Below are 19,803 nucleotides of genomic sequence, written 5' to 3' on the forward strand. Positions count from 1 at the left end.
CGATGTTGTGGCATCACAGAGACGTGGCTGCAAGGGGATCAGGGCTGGGATCTAAATATCCAAGGATATGTGTCCTATCGAAAGGACAGGCAGATGGGCAAAGGGGGCAGGATTGCATTGTTAGTAAGGAATGAAGTTAAATCGATAGCAAGAAGCGATATAGCATCAGAAGGCATAGAATCTTTGTGGGTAGAGTTGAGGAATCGCAAAGGTAAAAAGACCCTGATGGGAATTATGTACAGGCCCCCTAGCTGCAGTCAGGATGTGGGGAAGAAAATAAATCAGGAGACAGAAAAGGCACATAAAAAGGTAATATTACAATAATCATGGGGGACTTCAATATGCAGGTGGACTGGAAAAAAAAGGTAGGTAGTGGATCCCAAGAAAAAGAATTTGTGAAATGTCTAAGAGATGGTGTTTTGGAGTAGCTTGTGACAGAGGCTACTAGGGAATAGGCAGTTCTGGATTTGGTAATGTGTAATGAGGCTGACTTGATTAGGGAACTTGAGGTGAAGGAACCTTCAGGGAGCAGTGACCACAATGTGATAGAATTTACCCTGCAGTTTGAGAGGGAGAAACTGGAATCAGATGTAACGGTTTTACAATTAAATAAAGGTAATTACAAAGACATGAGGGAGGAGCTGGCCAGAGTTGATTTGAACGGGAGCCTCGCAGGGAAGACAGTGGAACAGCAAAGGCAGGAGTTTTTGGGGGTTATTTGGGAGGCAGAACAGAAATTCATCCCAAAGAGGGGGAAACTTGCTAAGGGGAGGGTGAGGCATCCATGGCTGACGAGGGAAATCAATGACAGCATAAAAGCAAAAGAAAAAGCCTACGAAGTGGTGAGGATTAGTGGGAAGCCAAAGGATTGGGAAGCCTTTAAAAGCGACCAGAGGACAACTAAAAATGCAATGAGGGGGGAGAAGATGAAATATGAGTGTAAGCTAGCTAGTAATATAAAAGAAGATGGGAAGAGATTTTTTCAATATATAAAAGGTAAAAATAGCCATTGGACCACTGGAAAATGAGGCTGGAGAAGTAATAGAACATAGAACATAGAAAGCCACAGCACAAACAGGCCCTTCGGCCCACAAGTTGCGCTGATCATATCCCTACCTCTAGGCCTATCTATAGCCCTCAATCCCATTAAATCCCATGTACTCATCCAGAAGTCTCTTAAAAGACCCCAACGAGTTTGCCTCCACCACCACCGACGTCAGCCGATTCCACTCACCCACCACCCTCTGAGTGAAAAACTTACCCCTGACATCTCCTCTGTACCTACCCCCCAGCACCTTAAACCTGTGTCCTCTCGTAGCAACCATTTCAGCCCTTGGAAATAGCCTCTGAGAGTCTACCCTATCCAGACCTCTCAACATCTTGTAAACCTCTATCAGGTCACCTCTCATCCTTCGTCTCTCCAGGGAGAAGAGACCAAGCTCCCTCAGCCTATCCTCATAAGGCATGCCCCCCAATCCAGGCAACATCCTTGTAAATCTCCTCTGCACCCTTTCAATGGCTTCAACATCTTTCCTGTAATGAGGTGACCAGAACTGCGCGCAGTACTCCAAGTGGGGTCTAACCAGGGTCTTATAAAGCTGCAGCATTATCTCCCGACTCCTAAACTCAATCCCTCGATTAATGAAGGCTAGTACGCCGTACGCCTTCTTGACCGCATCCTCCACCTGCGAGGCCGATTTAAGAGTCCTATGGACCCGGACCCCAAGGTCCTTCTGATCCTCTACACTGCTAAGAATGGTACCCTTCATATTAGACTGCTGCTTCATCCCATTGGATCTGCCAAAATGGATCACTACACACTTATCCGGGTTGAAGTCCATCTGCCACTTCTCCGCCCAGTCTTGCATTCTATCTATGTCTCACTGCAACTTCTGACATCCCTCCAAACTATCCACAACACCACCTACCTTGGTGTCGTCAGCAAACTTACCAACCCATCCCTCCACTTCCTCATCCAGGTCATTTATGAAAATGACAAACAGCAAGGGTCCCAGAACAGATCCCTGGGGCACTCCACTGGTCACTGACCTCCATGCAGAGAAAGACCCCTCCACAGCCACTCTCTGCCTTCTGCAGGCAAGCCAGTTCTGGATCCACAAGGCAACAGCCCCTTGGATCCCATGCCCTCTCACTTTCTCAAGAAGTCTTGCATGGGGGACCTTATCGAACGCCTTGCTGAAGTCCATATAGACCACATCCACCGCTCTTCCTTTGTCAATGTGTTTGGTCACATTTTCAAAGAACTCAACCAGGCTCGTAAGGCACGACCTGCCCTTGACAAAGCCGTGCTGACTACTTTTGATCATACTAAACTTCTCTAGATGATCATAAATCCTGTCTCTCAGGATCCTCTCCATCAACTTACCAACCACTGAGGTTAGACTCACCGGTCGGTAATTTCCCGGGCTGTCCCTGTTCCCTTTCTTGAATATAGGGACCACATCTGCAATCCTCCAATCCTCCGGAACCTCTCCCGTCTCCATCGACGATGCAAAGATCATCGCCAAAGGCTCCGCAATCTCCTCCCTCGCCTCCCACAGTAACCTGGGGTACATCCCATCCGGGCCCGGCGACTTACCAACCTTGATGCCATTCAATAGTTCCAACACATCCTCTTTCTTTATGTCCACATGCTCGATCCTTTCTGTCCACCGCAAACCAGCAGTACAACCACCCAGATCCCTTTCCACCGTGAATACCGAGGTAAAGTATTCATTAAGCACCTCCGCCATTTCTAACGGTTCCGCACAAACTTTTCCCCCTTCACCTTTTAAGGGTCCTATGCCTTCATATCTCATCCTTTTACTCTTGACATATTTGTAGAAAGCCTTGGGATTCTCCTTAATCTTACCCGCCAAGGTCTTCTCATGACCCCTAATAATAGGAAACAAAGAAATGGCAGAGGAACTGAATAGTTACTTTACATCAGTCTTCACGGTGGAAGACACCAGTGGGATGCCAGAGCTCCAGGAGAGTCAAGGAGCACAGGTGAGTGTAGTGGCCATCACTAAGGAGAAGGTTCTGGGGAAACTGAAAGGTCTGAAAGTGGATAAATCACCTGGGCCGGATGAACTACACCCCAGGGTTCTAAAAGAGATAGCCGAGGAAATCGTGGAGGCATTGGTGGTGATCTTTCAGGAATCACTGGAGGGAGGGAGGGTACCAGAGGACTGGAAAGTAGCTAATGTAACACCGCTGTTTAAGAAGGGAGGGAGGCAGCAGACAGGAAATTATAGGCCAGTTAGCCTGACTTCAGTCATTGGCAAGATTTTAGAGCCCGTTATTAAAGATGAGTTTGCAGAGTACTTGGAAGTGCATAATAAAATAGGACTGAGTCAGCATGGCTTCGACAAGGGGAGGTCATGTCTGACAAATCTGTTAGAGTTCTTTGAGGAGGTAACAAGGAAGTTAGATAAAGGAGAACCAGTGGATGTGATTTATTTAGATTTCCAGAAGGCCTTTGACAAGGTGCTGCATAGGAGACTGTTAAATAAGTTAAGTGCCCATGGTGTTAAGGGTAAGATCCTGGCATGGATAGAGGATTGGCTGACTGGCAGAAGGCAGAGAGTGGTCTTTTTCAGGATGGCAGCCGGTGACTAGTGGTGTGCCTCAGGGGTCGGTGCTGGGACCACAACTTTTCACAATATACATTAACGATTTGGAAGAAGGGACTGAAGGCACTGTTGCTAAGTTTGCAGATGATACAAAGATATGCAGGGGGGGCTGCAGAAGGAGTTGGACAGGTTAGGAGAGTGGGCAAAGAAGTGACAGATGGAATACAATGTGGAAAAGTGTGAGGTTATGCACCTTGGAAGGAGGAATGGAGGCATTGACTATTTTCTCAATGGGAAAATGCTTTGGAAATCAGAAACACAAAGGGACTTGGGAGTCCTTGTTCAAAATTCTCTTAAAGTTAATGTGCAGGTTCAGTCAGCAGTTAGGAAGACAAATGCAATGTTAGCATTCATGTCGAGAGGGCTAGAATACAAGAGCAGGGATGTACTTCTGAGGCTGTATAAGGCTCTGGTCAGACCTCATTTGGAGTTTTGTGAGCAGTTTTGGGCCCTGTATCTAAGGAAGGATGTGTTGGCCTTAGAAAGGGTCCAGAGGAGGTTCACAAGAATGATCACCGGAATGAAGAGCTTGTCGTATGAGGAACGGTTGAGGACTTTGGGTCTGTAGAAGTTCAGAAGGATGAGGGGGGATCTTATTGAAACTTACAGGATACTGCAAGGCCTGGATAGAGTGGATGTGGAGAGGATGTTTCCACGAGTAGGAAAAACTAGAACCAGAGGGCACAACCTCAGGCTGAAGGGATAATCCTTTAAAACAGAGATAAGGAGGAATTTCTTCAGCCAGAGAGTGGTGAATCTGTGGAACTCTTTGCCGTAGAAGACTGTGGAGGCCAGGTCATTGAGTGTCTTTAAGACAGAGATAGATAGATTCTTGATTAATAAGGGGATCAGGGGTTATGGGGAAAAGGCAGGAGAATGGGGATGAGAAAAAAATCAGCCATGATTGAATGGCGGAGCAGTCTCGATGGGCCGAGTGGCCTAATTCTGCTCCTATGTATTATGGTCTTATGGTCTTAAAACAAAAAGTCCAACTCCCCTGTTCCCAAATCAAATCCCTCCCAAGGTACAGCACTACCCCAGCTCTGCACTCTCCTCTAACATTCCATCCCAATCCATACTTTTTGTAAGCCTAATTGCTCCTTCTCTCCATTCTACCATCATCAGCAGAACCTGGAGGCTCACTGACTGGAACAAGGCCTGTAAGCACTTCTACCTCACAATCTATACATTCAACCACATTTTTCGTCATCTCTACTAATTTTACGACTACTCCTCAACATGAAGCCCAGTCCATCACGCAAACCAGCCTCCCATCCATTGACTCTATCTTCACTTCCCGCTGCCTCGGCAAAGCAGCCAGCATAATTAAGGACCCCACGCACCCCGGACATTTTCTCTTCCACCTTCTTCCTTCGGGAAAAAGATACAAAAGTCTGAGGTCACGTACCAACCGACTCAAGAGCAGCTTCCTCCCTGCTGCTGCCTGACGTTTGAATGGACCTACCTTGCACTAAGTTGATCTTTCTCTACACCCTCGCTATGACTGTAACACGACATTCTGCACTCTCTCCTTTCCTTCTCTATGAATGGTATGCATTGTATAGTGCGCAAGAAACAGTACTTTTCACTATATGCGAATACATGTGAAAATAATAAACCAAATCAAATTACGTTCTCCTCCTTGATCAACCTGTTCATTGTTAAATATTAGTTACTTGCAGCTTGCAGCAAAATTATGAAGATCGTCATAAACTTTATGAATGTAACTTATTTTTTAACACTCCTGTTAAAATGGTGAAATATAAATGATGAACATCTGTATTTCCAGTCACATGGAAGCAGAGAGAAGTCGTTCCATCTGATTGGGATCAGTCTGGGGGCACACGTGGCCGGATTTGTGGGCCGTATGTTCAATGGAAAACTCGGACAAATCACAGGTAAATTTAAACATGGAAAATTTAATCAATGCTTTCATCGTGAGAAAATACGCCGCTAATTCCATTCCTTTCCTCATTTTAAATGTTATTCCAATTACAGGCGCATATTTCCATGCAAAAAGTAATTGGAGATGAAAAGCAAAGTTAACGTTTATTTATTGGTCACAAGTAAGCTTACATTAACACTGCAATGAAGTTACTGTGAAAATCCCCTAGTCGCCACACTCCAGCACCTGTTCGGGTACACTGAGAGAGAATTTAGCATGGCCAATGCACCTAACCAGCATGTCTTTAGACTGTGGGAGGAAACCGGAGCACCCAGAGGAAACCCACACAGACACAGGGAGAATGTGTACACTTCGCACAGACAGTGACCCAAGCCAGGAATTGAACCCAGTTCCCTGGAGTTGTAAGGCAGGAGTGCTAACTACTGCGCCACCGCGCCACCCTCATGTTGCATAGCATGTTGGTCTATTGACATCTTCAGGACGGAGTGAAATGCTTGACATCCAATAAGTTTGTTTTAAATTGTAGTCTCTGTTGTCATGTCAGGCAGTTGTGACAATTTGCACAATGCAAGTTATTGCAAATAACCACGACCATTTCCATCAAGGAGATACATGGGAACACTACGACCTGCAAATTCCCCTCCAAGCCACTCACCATCCTGACTTGGAAATATATCGGCGTTCCTTCGTAGTCACTCAGTCAAAATCCCAGAATTCCCTCCCAAACGGCATTGTGGGTCAACCCACAGCATGTGGGCTGCAGTGTTTCAGGAAGGCAGCTCACTACCACCTTCTCAAGGGCAACTAGGGATGGGTAATACATCCTGGCCGGCCAGCGACATCCATGTCCCATGAATGAATTTTTAAAAATAGCAATGAGATAAATGACCGGATAGCCAGGTGCTCCGGTTCCCTCCCACAGTCCAAAGATGTGCGGGTTAGGTGAATTGGCCATGCTAAATTGCTCCTCAGTGTCAGAGGGATTAGCAGGGTAAATATGTGGGTTTATTGGGATAGGGACTCGGTGGGACTGTTGTCAGTGCAGACTCGATGGGTTGAATGGCCTCCTTCTGCACCATAGGAATTCACTGATTCTATGATAAGAATTTTCGGTCTATCTATTTTTGACAACACAAGGATGCAGGATCCTTTGCTAATGCAAGAATAGAGTCATAGTCATAGAGTCAAAGAGTCATAAAGGTTTACAGCATGGAAACAGGCCCTTCGGCCCAATTTGTCCATGCTGCCCTTTTTTAAAACCCCTCAGTTAGTCCCAATTGCCCGCATTTGGCCCATGTCCCTCTATATCCATCTTACCCCTGTAACTGTCTAAACGCTTTTTAAAAGACAAAATTGTACCTGCCTCTACTACTACCTCTGGCAGCTTCTTCCAGACACTCACCACCCTCTGTGTGAACAAATTGCCCCTCTGGACACTTTTGTATCTCTTCCCTCTCACCTTAAACCTATGCTCTCTAGTCCGAGACTCCCCGACCTTTGGGAAAAGATAGTGACTATCTAGCTGATCTATGCCCCTCATTATTTTATAGACCTCTGTAAGATCACCCCTCAGCCTTCTATGCTCCAGGGAAAAAAGTCCCAGTCTATCCAGCCTCTCCTTATAAGTCAATCCATCAAGTCCCGGTAGCATCCTAGTAAATCTTTTCTGCACTCTTTCTAGTCTAATAATATCCTTTCTATAATAGGGTGATCAGCACTGTACACAGTATTCCAAGTGTGGCCTTACCAATGTCTTCAACAAGAATGGTGAGGTCTGAGCCGCTCAGATATAGAGGCTCGTACCTCCATTAGAAAGGAGGCAGAACAAAGTTACGGCCCATTGACAAAGGTCAGGGTACCAGAGGTTAGTGGGTAAGTCAACCCAATGGTTGCATTAGAGTGGGTTGGATCAGGGGTTGGGGAGGGCTGAGGGAATGTAGGGCCGGGAATCAGGGATTCAAAAGATGAGAGGGTGAGGTAAGATGCAGCTGGAGATTGGAGATCACAGGGATAAGTGTTGGGGATCACAGGAGTTGGAGCCTGGGGTTGCAAGTGTTAATTTCAGGAATTGTAAGTTCACTGTTGGGATCACGGGCATCAGTCTCAGGGATCACCAGGGTCAGGACTGACAATGATGGAGGAGTCAGGAGCTGTGGTAATGGAAGTTGAGGAGTGGTGTGGAGGAGGGGATTGGAAAAGCAAGGGTGGTGGTGCTGGGAAGAGGCTGACTGCAACCACTTCCTGTAACAAAGGTCAGGATGGGCATGTGATCTCCACCCAGGACCACATTCTGGGAAGCTATTACCTTATTGGTTGGAAAGTTGAATACCTATGTGTGGTCAATGATGGGCTTCCTCAGAACCAAACAACCTTAGAGAAGGACACTCACACTTGCAGTAGGTCTGATGTTTGCAAATACAGACCTAATGCCTGCCACAGGAATGGATCGAGATCACCTCTCATTTATCTCTACCCAGAGTGTTGCACACTTCCTGCCTGCCATATTAAGGCCTTAGCAGTCTTTGTGAGCCTAAAGAATGGCGGGGGGGGGGGAATTCTCCTGTCCCGCCCGCCATGAGAAATGTAGCGGGCAGGAGAATTCCACCCCCCCCCCTGTTGACCACGGGCGGGATTCTCCGGTTTTGAGGCGAGCGCGGCCGGGGAATCCCACCCTGGCTGTTTCAGAGCCCACTTTCTGGGTCACTGAATTCAGCTGTGCCGTGCAGTTCTTCAGGTAAATCAAGGTTGGCTTAACCCAAACTCTAAATTGTTTTGAAGCATTGATTGTTGTAAATTAACGGATATTACGCTTATTTCATAACATGAAAGTCCCAAGAATGTAGAAGCACTTTAGATGTACACAGTTGGCACTGGGGAGAGCCCCCTGGCAAGGTAGGGTGGTGATAGCTGGCACCACTCACCCTGTTCAATATCATGACCAGCACCATTTTTTGACATGCCCCATCAGGGCGCAGACCTTGTGGTCATGGATTCTCTCTAATGCACCTTAGCACTGTGCAAGGGTGGACTGTGACTTTTTGCCTGCCGGGTTGGGGGGAGAGGGGGAAGGTGTGGGTCAGATGCCATGAGACAATGGAGGCTCAACACTGTTCACCCTACTGGAGTACAGAAGAAGCTATGTGGGGATGTGGCTGTAATGTCAGAGGGGATGGTTTGAGGGAGAGCAGAAACTCACACAGGTAATGGGAAGCACTTGGGAGGAAATCACTACCAGAGGGAGGAGTTGAGGGGACAAGCATTGATACATTGAAGGGAAAGCTAGATTAACACAAGTAAGATAAGAATAGAAGGATAATCTGATGCAGTGACATGAAGAGGGGTGGAAGAAAACAAGAGTGGAGCATGAACACCTCGATCATAAAACCATAAGACATAGGAGCAGAATTAGGCCACTCGGCCCATCGAATCTGCTCCGCCATTCAATCATGGCTGATATTTTTCTCATCCCCATTCTCATGCCATTTCCCCATAACTCCTGATCCCCTTATTAATCAAGAACCTATCTATCTCTGTCTTAAAGACACTCAATGACCTGGCATCCACAGCCTTCTGCGGCAAAGAGTTCCACAGATTCACCACTCTCTGGCTGAAGAAATTCCTCCTCATCTCTGTTTCAAAGGATCGTCCCTTTAGCCTGAGGTTGTGCCCTCTGATTCTGGTTTTTCCTACTAGTGGAAACAGCCTCTCCACATCCACTCTATCCAGGCCTCGCAGTATCCTGTAAGTTTCAATGAGATCCCCACTCATCCTTCTAAACTCCAACGAGTACAGACCCAGAGTCCTCAACCATTCCTCATACGACAAGCTCTTCATTCCAGGGATCATTCCTGTGAACCTCCTCTGGTCCCTTTCCAAGGCCAGCACATCCTTCCTTAGATACGGGGCCCAAAACTGCTCACCTCGATGGGCTGAATGGCCTTGTTCTGCCCTGCAGGGTTTCTATGATTCTATGAGCCTGGATGGGCTGAATGGCCCGTATATGTTCAATGTAATTAAATATAGTGAAATTATTTGTCCTTCCTCCATGGGTCTGGAAAAGCAATAATAGTTCCAGCTTTTTAAAAATCTCATTATTGTCCTAATTTCTCTTGTTTAGGTTTAGATCCCGCTGGGCCCAAGTTTTCAAAGGCAAGTGTGGATGAGCGTCTGGATCCGAGTGATGCAGTCTTTGTTGAAGCCATTCACAGTGATTCTGATCGTAAGTGTGAAAAGTGTTGTTCTTCTCCCCCCTGTGGAGTCGAGAGGATCACATATCGGGAATGTATGGATGCCAGAACAAGTAAAAACAAAGCCTACAGTAGCTAAGATAGTCATCTTCACCCTGGATGGTAGTCTGATGAAATGGATTGCCAATCCATTGGAGAACAATTTTAATCTTCATTCCATTCAGGTAACACTGGTTCGGGTGGCACAGTGGCACAGTGGTTAGCACTGCTGCCTCACAGTGCTAGGGACCCAGGTTCGATTCCCGGCTTGGATCACTGTCTGTGTGGAGTTTGCACGTTCTCCTCGTGTCTGCGTGGGCTTCCTCCGGGTGCTCCAGTTTCCTCCCACATTCTGAAAGACGTGCTGGTTCGGTGCATTGACCCGAACAGGCGCCAGACTGTGGCGACTAGGGGAATTTCACAGTAACTTCACTGCAGTGTTAATGTAAGCCTTACTTGCGAATAATAAGTATAAACTTTAAGTGAATGGTAGATGAGACTGGAGGAAGCACATGATCTTGTGTGTTCCTTTCAGTACGCCCGGACCATTACTGCCGCTATGGTGGGCCTGCCAGTACTTTTCACCGGAAAATCCCAGGAACCACGGTAACTAAAATAGCCAAGGTGGAAATGGAGGCGATCCAATCCTGATGGATCCAAATCTGCAGGTTATCATAGATCATAGACTTCTACAGTGCAGAAGGAGGCCATTCAGCCCACCTAGATAACAAGGACACCTATGTCAGACTCCTATTTGTTGATTACAGTTCAGCCTTCAACACCATTGTGTTGCGGCACAGTAGCACAGTGGTGAGCACTGCTGCTTCACAGCTCCAGGGACCTGGGTTCGATTCCCGGCTTGGGTCACTGTCTGTGTGGAGTTTGCACATTCTCCTCATGTCTGCATGGGTTTCCTCCGGGTGCTCCGGTTTCCTCCCACAGTCCCAAGATGTGCGGGTTAGGTTGATTGGCCATGCTAAAATTGCCCTTAATGTCCTGGGATGTGTAGGTTAGAGGGATTAGTGGGTAAATGTGTAGGGATATGGGGGTTGGGCCTAGGTGGGATTGTGGTCGGTGCAGACTCGATGGGCCGAATGGCCTCTTTCTGTGCTGTAGGGTTTCTAAGATTATTCCCACGGAGCTCATCTCCAAACTCCGTGGCCTGGGCCTTGGCACCTCCCCCTGCAACTGGATCCTGAACTTCCCAACTCACAGACCCACAATCGGTAAGGATGAGCAACAACACCTCCTCCACGTTCATCCTCAACACCGGTGCCCCACAAGGCTGTGTTCTCAGCCCCCTACTATACTCCTTGTACACCTATGACTGTGCGGCCAAATGCGCCTCCAATTCGATTTTCAAGTTTGCTGACGACACCACTGTAGTGACGAGACAGAGTACAGGAATGGGATAGAGAACTTGGTGAACTGGTGCGGTGACAATAATCTCTCTCTCAATGTCAACAAAACGAAGGAGATTGTCATCAACTTCAGGAAGCGTAAATTTTCAATTGTCAACTCCTGATATCATTTCCTTTAACCAAAGCCTGATATTAAGTACGAGTGTGTGCCTCTATTTCCTTTCTCTAATCTTCTAGCTAGTAGCTAAAACATGTATTGTTTTGGTAACTTACAGAATTTGGAATTTCTCGACCAGTTGGGCACATTGATTTCTACCTAAATGATGGACAAGACCAACCTGGCTGTGCTCGTCCCTTTTCATCCTCAGGTAATATTTTAGTGTGCTAAAGCATTCCTAAATAAGAATGGTTTAGCCTCATGGACATGATTGATTCTGTTACTTGAGGCTAAGAAGAAATCTTATTCCTGAAGGATTTTATAGATTCAAAAAACACATGAGGTAGAATTGTAAGGATGGCAAGTGACTGGCTCTCACCATTCCGAGCGTCGGTGCCTAAGGTACAGTTGCCAACTCTCTAAATCCCACTGCCCATTTATCGCTCACTCGAGCATCGATTGGTGGTGGCTGGGACTACCCTGGGAAGCAAGACTCAACCGTGAGAGGCCAGAGGTAGTGCTGTGACGTTCTGTCTGGGACTAAGTTCCAGGACAGTTGAAAAGGTAAACCCCAGGTGCCCGGGAACAGGAGGGTTAGGGATGATGAGGGGGAGGGGGGGGGGTTCAGCAGGGGGCAATCCAGTGTCGGGAGCTAGTCCAAGGGGTGGGAGCTGCAGAGTCATGGGCAGGAGGGCGCCCTAACTCTGAGGGAGCTTTAAGAGTGAGGTTCCCCCCTCCCCGCCTTCTCACCCCAGATGGGGAAAAGTGTAAATGCCACTTTCCCACCATACCCACACCCGCTCCTGCCAGCCTAAAAATTGAGGCTGGTTTGGATAAGGCCATTAAGTGACCATTAAGTGGTCAGTGGGGGCCTCAACTGGTGAATGGGCAGGTTAAGGCCCTGTCCGCCCAAGTGTGAAATTGCGTCTGGGTTTGGGCGGGTGGGTTCCGGGGGGGGGGGGGGGGGGGGTGTGTGGTGTGGTGGGGGGGCTCCCGGGGGCCGCAGGCGGGTTCCCGGGGGTGTCAGGTGGGTTCCTTGTGGGGGGGGGGGGGGGAGTGCAGTCCATTCACTCCCCCTCCGCCTCAGAACCCACCTTGGGGGCCGCGAATGTAACATTCTCCCCTGATTACTGAATTTTACAATGTTTAATGCATAATATTGTGGAATTATACAAGACTCCATCAAAGATTATACTGGGCATTCTTTTATTTCACATTGACTGGAACATAAAGGAACATAGAAGGAAAAAAATACATTTGGTTGATAAAGTTGTCGCTCACCCTTTTTATTTCCAGAGGAAATATGGTTGGTGCAGGCTTGGAGGGCCGAAGGGCCTGTTCCTGTGCTGTAATTCTCTTTCTTCTTTGTTCTTTGAAAGTTCTGCAAAGTTTCTTCCTCTCCTATCCAGCTGTAAATAAAAACAAACCCTACATTAATCTGATATTACAGTCTGCATTACACATCTTAAACTAATTGTCTTATTCAGCTTGGGATTCCACAGTCCCTGCATATAACAAAGATTTGTATGTTAAATACACACTAAATGTATTAGTATGGTGTAAACAGCTCCCTGTACCACATCAACAAATATCAGGTTTGAGGACTTAATTTGCCATTATTAACAGCATTGAGAGGCAAATAGCGCACAAGTGTTTTTCATTTGTGTAGCAATACTAACAGACAGTCACCAAGTACGTTCAGCTAACAGTCCTTTGGGCACGGTGGCACAGTGGTTAGCACTGCTGCCTCACAGCGCCAGGGACCCAGGTTTGATTCCCAACTTGGGCCACTGTCCGTGCAGAGTCTGCACATTCTCCCCGTGTCTGCGTGGGTTTCCTCTGAGCGCTCCAGTTGCTCCCCACAGTCTAAAAGACATGCTGGTTAAATGCATTGGCCATGCTAAATTCTCCGGAGTGTGGTGACTAGGGGATTTTCACAGTAACTCCATTGCAGTGTTAATGTAAGCCTACTTGTGACTAATAAATAAACTTTAACCTTTATAGTTCCGGATAAAGTATTGGCATATAATAAATGCATTAAGCATTCCCCCAATAATATTGCCAACTGTAAATTTTAGATTAATATTTGACTGTTGTGGTATAATTTATTGGTTATGATATATTTTGTTTTCACTTTAGTTAAAGAAGGCAAAGTTTACAGCAGCCAAGTTTAAAAGATTTAAGTGTTGCTTGATGTAACCAACTGGTATTTTTTGGGCGTTTTGATCCTTTAATATTCATGCGGTGCTATTTTTGACCACTAGATCTTGGTAGTGTGCTTACTTCAGACCAGTTATTCACAACTTGGAACACTGGGGCTGAGGTAAATTAAATAAGGGTAAATAATACAATTCTATTTAAGTTCACACATATCATGCAATCCAAATATCTTTTTATCTTATGATCGCAAGCATCCTTTCTCAGGCTTTAATTTTATTACTCCCTGTGGGGCAGCACGGTGGCACAGTGGTTAGCACTGCTGCTTCACAGCACCTGGGACCCGGGTTTGACTCCCAGCTTGGGTCACTGTCTGTTTGGGGTTTGCACGTTCTCCCTGTGTCTGCGTGGGTTTCCTCCGGGTGTTCTGGTTTCCCCCCACAGTCCGGTTAGGTGCATTGACCCGAACAGGCACCACAGTGTGGCGACTAGGGGAATTTCACAATAACTTCATTGCAGTGTTAATAGAAGCCTCACTTGTGACCAATAAGTTAATTTGATTTCTATTTCTTTTTATTTTCTATTGTTTTTCTTATTCATTTTACTTTTTATTCATATAACTAGTCATACTAATGGGTTAGTTTGAACAATGATTTAAAATATAGGAATGGTGCAGCAGACAGGATTATGCTCAAGTTTGGAGGACATATATACATTAACTTACAGTAGACTGGTACATCAACATTTTATCAATCGCTTGTAAATAAGTTTCTATTAAGTTTATTTATTAGTGGGCTTACATTAATACTGCAATGAAGTTACTGTGAAAATCCCCTAGTCGCCTGTTCAGGTACACTGAGGAAGTATTTTAGATGGCCAATGCACCTAACCAGCACGTCTTTGGGACTGTGGGAGGAAACCGGAGAACCCGGAGGAAACCCACACGGACACAGGGAGAACGTGCAGTCTCTACACAGACAGTGACCCAAGCCAGGTATCGAACCCTGGTTCCTGGCGCTGTGAGGCAGCAGTGCCAACCACTGTGCCACTCATAAACAAATGACTTGTTAACCAACTGCACCCAATCAGTTTCTTACTAATGAGTTTTACGCTCTCACGGAATGCGGATAAGTGTGTTTTGCCCATCCCTAAATGCGCTCGAGAAAGTCGTGGTTTTATAATAATTAATGACATAATTGTAATTCGGAAGCTATTATGGAATAAAGGAGTATATTATCATCAGAATTTTTTTTACAATTATCCACCCCACCTCTTCGGTTGGGGTGCAGTTTCCAAGGTACCGTCAGCTGTCCAGAACCTCACCTAATGTATTTATTCTTTGGGCGCGAGTCTTGATTTGGAATGCAGGCAGACTATCTGGTATGTGGAGGGCAATACAGCTGTATTCCATTCTCTTCCCACTTATATCTTCTCACTTGTTCATACACATACACTTCTCAGCTAGATGATGACAAGGAGCAACTGCCCTGTTCTTCCCGTTCTCACTAGCCCAGGGGTCCTGAGGCCAATTTGGCTCAGAGAATTCTCTGGGTTTTACACACCTCACTATCTCAGGAAAATTCTAAGTGAAATAAATAATGCTAAAAATCACATTATATCTAGTTCAAATTGTTCGAACAACATTTTCCCAGATCCTCCTATGTTTTATTTGACAAATTTGGATAATTTTCAAAAAGAAATGTACAATGTCCAGGAATTTTAAGTGAAAGAGTGTGATAAATGCATTCAGTTTCAAAATAATAGTGAGACAATAAAATACTGTCGCTGCTTACAAATGTCGCTCTTTTTTTTTCAGTGTACAAGTATTTAATCTGTGACCACACCAGAGCAATTTATCTGTACATCAGTTCCATCAAGAATCATTGCCCATTGGTCGCTTACCCTTGTCAGACGTACGAACACTTCCGCAGTGGGGGTTGCATCGACTGCAATAATCACTCCCTGCAGAGCTGTCCTCGCATAGGTACGGACATGTTTTATTAGCAAAATAAACAAAAACAGGAAGTGCTGGAAATACTCAGCAGGTCGGGTAGCACCTGGGCAGAGAGTTAGTATGTTTCAGGTTCGTAACCTTGCATCAAAACTCCTTTATTATAGTCGTCAGGACCTTGAGGCCAGTTTCTCTGTGCGTGGTATGGCGCAAAAGCGGAGAGAACTGGAAGTTGCGAATCTCGGCGGCAAAATCATGGCTCTCGCTGGCAACCTGATCATAGTGGACGTGAACCTGATTTAAATAAATTTGAATAAATTTGAATAAGATTAAGCAGTCCCCTCGTCAAATGATCCCCCCCTCACGGTATATTCATCCCTCACCGACGCGGTGTTATGTCAGTGAGGTTCCTGACAGGTTTTTTAAAATGTAAACCTACCGAGGAGATTCCCCCAGGGGCACAAAGGGAAATATAACCCCCGGGGAGGCGCGGGGGGGTGGGGTAGTGGGACGTGGCCAGGCAGTGTCCTGACACTTCCCCCTGGCGCAGGTTGGCACTGCCTGGTGGTGGCAGGGGGGAGTGCGAACACTGAAGGAGGATGGAAATGCCAGCGATGACCGTGGGGCGGGTGAGGGTGTGGATGCCAGCAATAATTGTGGGGTGGGGGGAGAGCCCTGGTACTTTTGTAGTGATGGAGGTGGTGGGGGGGGGGAAGGTTTTTATTTTGTTCCGATTTTAAAAGGTTGCCCCAATATCTGTACAGTCGGTCTTGCCAGCTCTAAGAGGCCCCACCTCGCCACAGTAAACCACATCCACCCGTTTTTTTAAAGGCAAAGACTCTCTAAATCTGGAGATAAAACTGGTCTGTGGCACCAGAAAGCTCCACATCCGTTTTCTGTCTGAGACTTGGAAGAATTTTGGTAAGATTCCACCCAACATGTTTATTAATAATATCGTTCATTCTCCCTCACAGAAATCATTCAAAGTATTTACTTAACCTGTGGTCAGAAGAAGAGTCATGTTGGATACAAGACGTTAACTCTGTTTCTCTTCCTGCAGACACTGCTAGGCCTGCTGAGTTTTTCCAGCACTTTCTGTTATTATTTCAGAGTTCCAGCATCCATAGTATTTAATTTACCTACTTCTGAACTGCCTGCATGGATCCCATTTAAGAATCACTGGTTTGGCTGCTACATCCAAGTACCAATACCAATATGCATGGAAAATGCCCCTTTTATTGGGGCCCAAAAATTGAATAGACATCCTATAGACATCAAAGGACACTTACGTTGTTTGATGAGGTACTCCCCTGTTCCTGACACAACCAGCTTGGAGCTCCCACTTATGGGCAACATGATGGCACAGTGGTTAGCACTGCTGCCTCACAGTGCCAGGGACCCAGGTTCAATTCCGGCTTCGGGTGACTGTGCGGAGTTTGCACATTCTCCCCGTGTCTGTGTGGGTCTCTTCCAGTTTCTCCGGTTTCCTCCCACAGTCCAAAGATACATGGGTAAGATGGATATAGAAGGATATGTGCCAAATGTGGGCAGTTGGGACTAGCTTAGTGGTAAAAACTGGGTGGCATGGACAAGTTGGGCTCAAGGGCCTGTTTCCATGACTTAAACTTCTATGACTCGATATGCAGGTTAGTTTGATTGATCCTACTAAATTGCCCATTAGTGTCACAAGATGTGTAGGTTAGGGGGATTAACAGGGTAAATATGTGGGGTTACGGCAATAGGGCCTGGGTGAAATGCTCTGTTGGAGAGTCAGTGCAGACTTGATAGGCTGAATGGCCTCTTTCTGCACTGTAGGGGTTCTATGAGAAGGGGAAGGGTGAATGTAAAGGTACCACCGGCTTTATTTTACACTCACTGTACTTAGTGACGTTCAAGACAACTACGCCCTGCATTTAGCCCTGCTTAGACTGAGGATTTGAGAAGGGGCAGGCAGCGGGTTGGGGAATTAAAAAGTTGAGTACTGTTTTTGCAGGCGCCATCATTAATGAATGTTCAGACAGCAGTAAACCCTGCCTGTTACTCTGCCCCAGGTGGGGTTGCACAATGTCTACAGCTACATAATGGAGGCGCCTGCTCCTTCAGCCATGCAGCAATGACCTGCATGTTGACTGAACTGAGCGATGCCTCCTGTTGTTGGCTGGATGTGCCAGATGGAGCAGTTTAGTGGACTGGTCATTTTTGCTTCGTCTGAGTGCCATCCAGATGCTGCGTATGGGGTACAGCTGACTCTGATCCGTGACTGAATGCCCCTGTTGAGGCGGCTGATATATATTTGCTTATAATCCCACCTCGTGTTTGCTGAAGTGCCCAGCTGCCCTCTCCTGCTGCCTCTAAGACTGACTCTTGCAGAACACGCATTAGAGATACTGGAGGATGCTTCGAACAGACTGACCATCTGGTGTTCCCACATGAATAAACATTTTCAAACGATATCCCTCTGTGCTTTTTCAGAAATGTGAAATTACTTAACATGAGCAAATTAGCATCTGTGTTAAAAAACCAAAGATTTGAGCTTCCACTCAGAAGGTAGAATAAAAATCGAGCAATGAACCTGCCCTTTCGTAATGAAGCAGCAAATGGTCAGAAAAGGTACTCCTGAGAGCCCATTCGATTGATGCAAGCTCAGAACGTTACTACCTCTCACTATACAATACCTAGCATTATAACACAGGCACAGAGTTAATTATTTTTTTAAAACTCTGTGATTGCTCTCTCTTCTGCTGAAACTATCACTTGTTTCACTTAGTTTATACAACATAGCTAGAAAAAATAATGTCTGCAACATTTTCCTGTTTGTCCTGTTAACATTTTATGCAAATTCCACTATGAAACAGAAATCACCGTGTCCATCTGATTCTAGAAACTGGAACTGAACTTCTGTAGCACAGTGGTTAGCACTGCTGCTTCACAGCATCAGGGACCTGGGTTTAATTACCGGCTTGAGTCAGTATCAGTGTGGAGTTTGTACATTCTCCCCGTGTCTGAGTGGGTTTCCTCCGGGTGCTCCGGTTTCCTCCCACAGTCTGAAAGACACGCTGGTTAGGGTGCATTGACCTGAACAGGCGTCAAAGTGTGACGACTAGGAGAATTTCACAGTAACTTCATTGCAGTGTTAATGTAAGCCTTACTTGTGACTAATAAATAAACTTTACTTGTTTTTCAAGACATTCCCTTATTAAGAGTGGGCCCTTGGCCTGGGTGGTGCATGATTCGAAGCGTTTTAGAACGTTGCATGTTTTAAATTCAGTGCTTACCACTCAGAAACGTTAGGACAGCAATATTAACTTTCTTAGGTTTTCGCATTGTTGATGTGGGAGAGAATTAAATAAAATCCTTGCTGGAAATGGATAGGGCTGAGGACTTGGGACTAGATTTTGACAATGCAGTAGATTAAAATAGACAAGAGATGTTTCACATAGAACATAGAACAGTACAGCACAGAACAGGCCCTTCGGCCCACGATGTTGTGCCGAGCTTTATCTGAAACCAAGATCAAGCTATCCCACTCCCTATCATCCAGGTGTGCTCCATGTGCCTATCCAATAACCGCTTAAATGTTCCTAAAGTGTCTGACTCCACTATCACTGCAGGCAGTCCACTTCACATCCCAACCACTCTCTGCGTAAAGAATCTACCTCTGATATCCTTCCTATATCTCCCACCATGAACCCTATAGTTATGCCCCCTTGTAATAGCTCCATCCACCCGAGGAAATAGTCTTTGAACGTTCACTCTATCTATCCCCTTCATCATTTTATAAACCTCTATTAAATCTCCCCTCAGCCTTCTCCACTCCAGAGAGAACAGCCCTAGCTCCCTCAACCTTTCCTCATAAGACCTACCCTCCAAATCAGGCAGCATCCTCCTCTGCACTCTTTCCAGCGCTTCCACATCCTTCTGATAGTGAGGTGACCAGAACTGCACACAATATTCCAAATGTGGTCTCACCAAGGTCCTGTACAGTTGCAACATAACCCCACGGCTCTTAAACTCCAACCCCCTGTTAATAAAAGCTAACACACTATAGGCCTTCTTCACAGCTCTATCCACTTGAGTGGCAACCTTTAGAGATCTGTGGATATGGACCCCAAGATCTCTCTGTTCCTCCACAGTCTTCAGAACCCTACCTTTGACCCTGTAATCCACACTTAAATTAGTCCTACCAAAATGAATCACCTCACATTTATCAGGGAGACTTAATAGAGGTGTATAAAATGATGAAGGGGATAGATAGAGTGAACGTTCAAAGACTATTTCCTCGGGTGGATGGAGCTATTACAAGGGGGCATAACTATACGGTTCGTGGTGGGAGATACAGGACGGATATCAGAGGTAGGTTCTTTACGCAGAGAGTGTTGGGGTGTGGAATGGACTGCCTGCAGTGATAGT

General features: G+C 46.1%; 1 protein-coding gene across 1 annotated transcript in view; it reads left to right on the forward strand.

Annotated features, from left to right (window-relative positions):
* The window catches only part of pla1a (phospholipase A1 member A), a 50,041-nt gene that overhangs the window by 9,536 nt on the left and 20,702 nt on the right, over positions 1-19,803 (forward strand). The window contains exons 4-7 of the mRNA XM_078232054.1: positions 5,425-5,533; positions 9,659-9,760; positions 11,404-11,496; positions 15,259-15,426. Coding sequence (XP_078088180.1) covers positions 5,425-5,533; positions 9,659-9,760; positions 11,404-11,496; positions 15,259-15,426 — 472 coding nt within the window. The remainder of the gene's footprint in view (positions 1-5,424; positions 5,534-9,658; positions 9,761-11,403; positions 11,497-15,258; positions 15,427-19,803) is intronic.

The sequence above is a fragment of the Mustelus asterias genome, chromosome 17 (assembly GCF_964213995.1).
Source record: "Mustelus asterias chromosome 17, sMusAst1.hap1.1, whole genome shotgun sequence".
Classification (NCBI taxonomy): domain Eukaryota; kingdom Metazoa; phylum Chordata; class Chondrichthyes; order Carcharhiniformes; family Triakidae; genus Mustelus; species Mustelus asterias.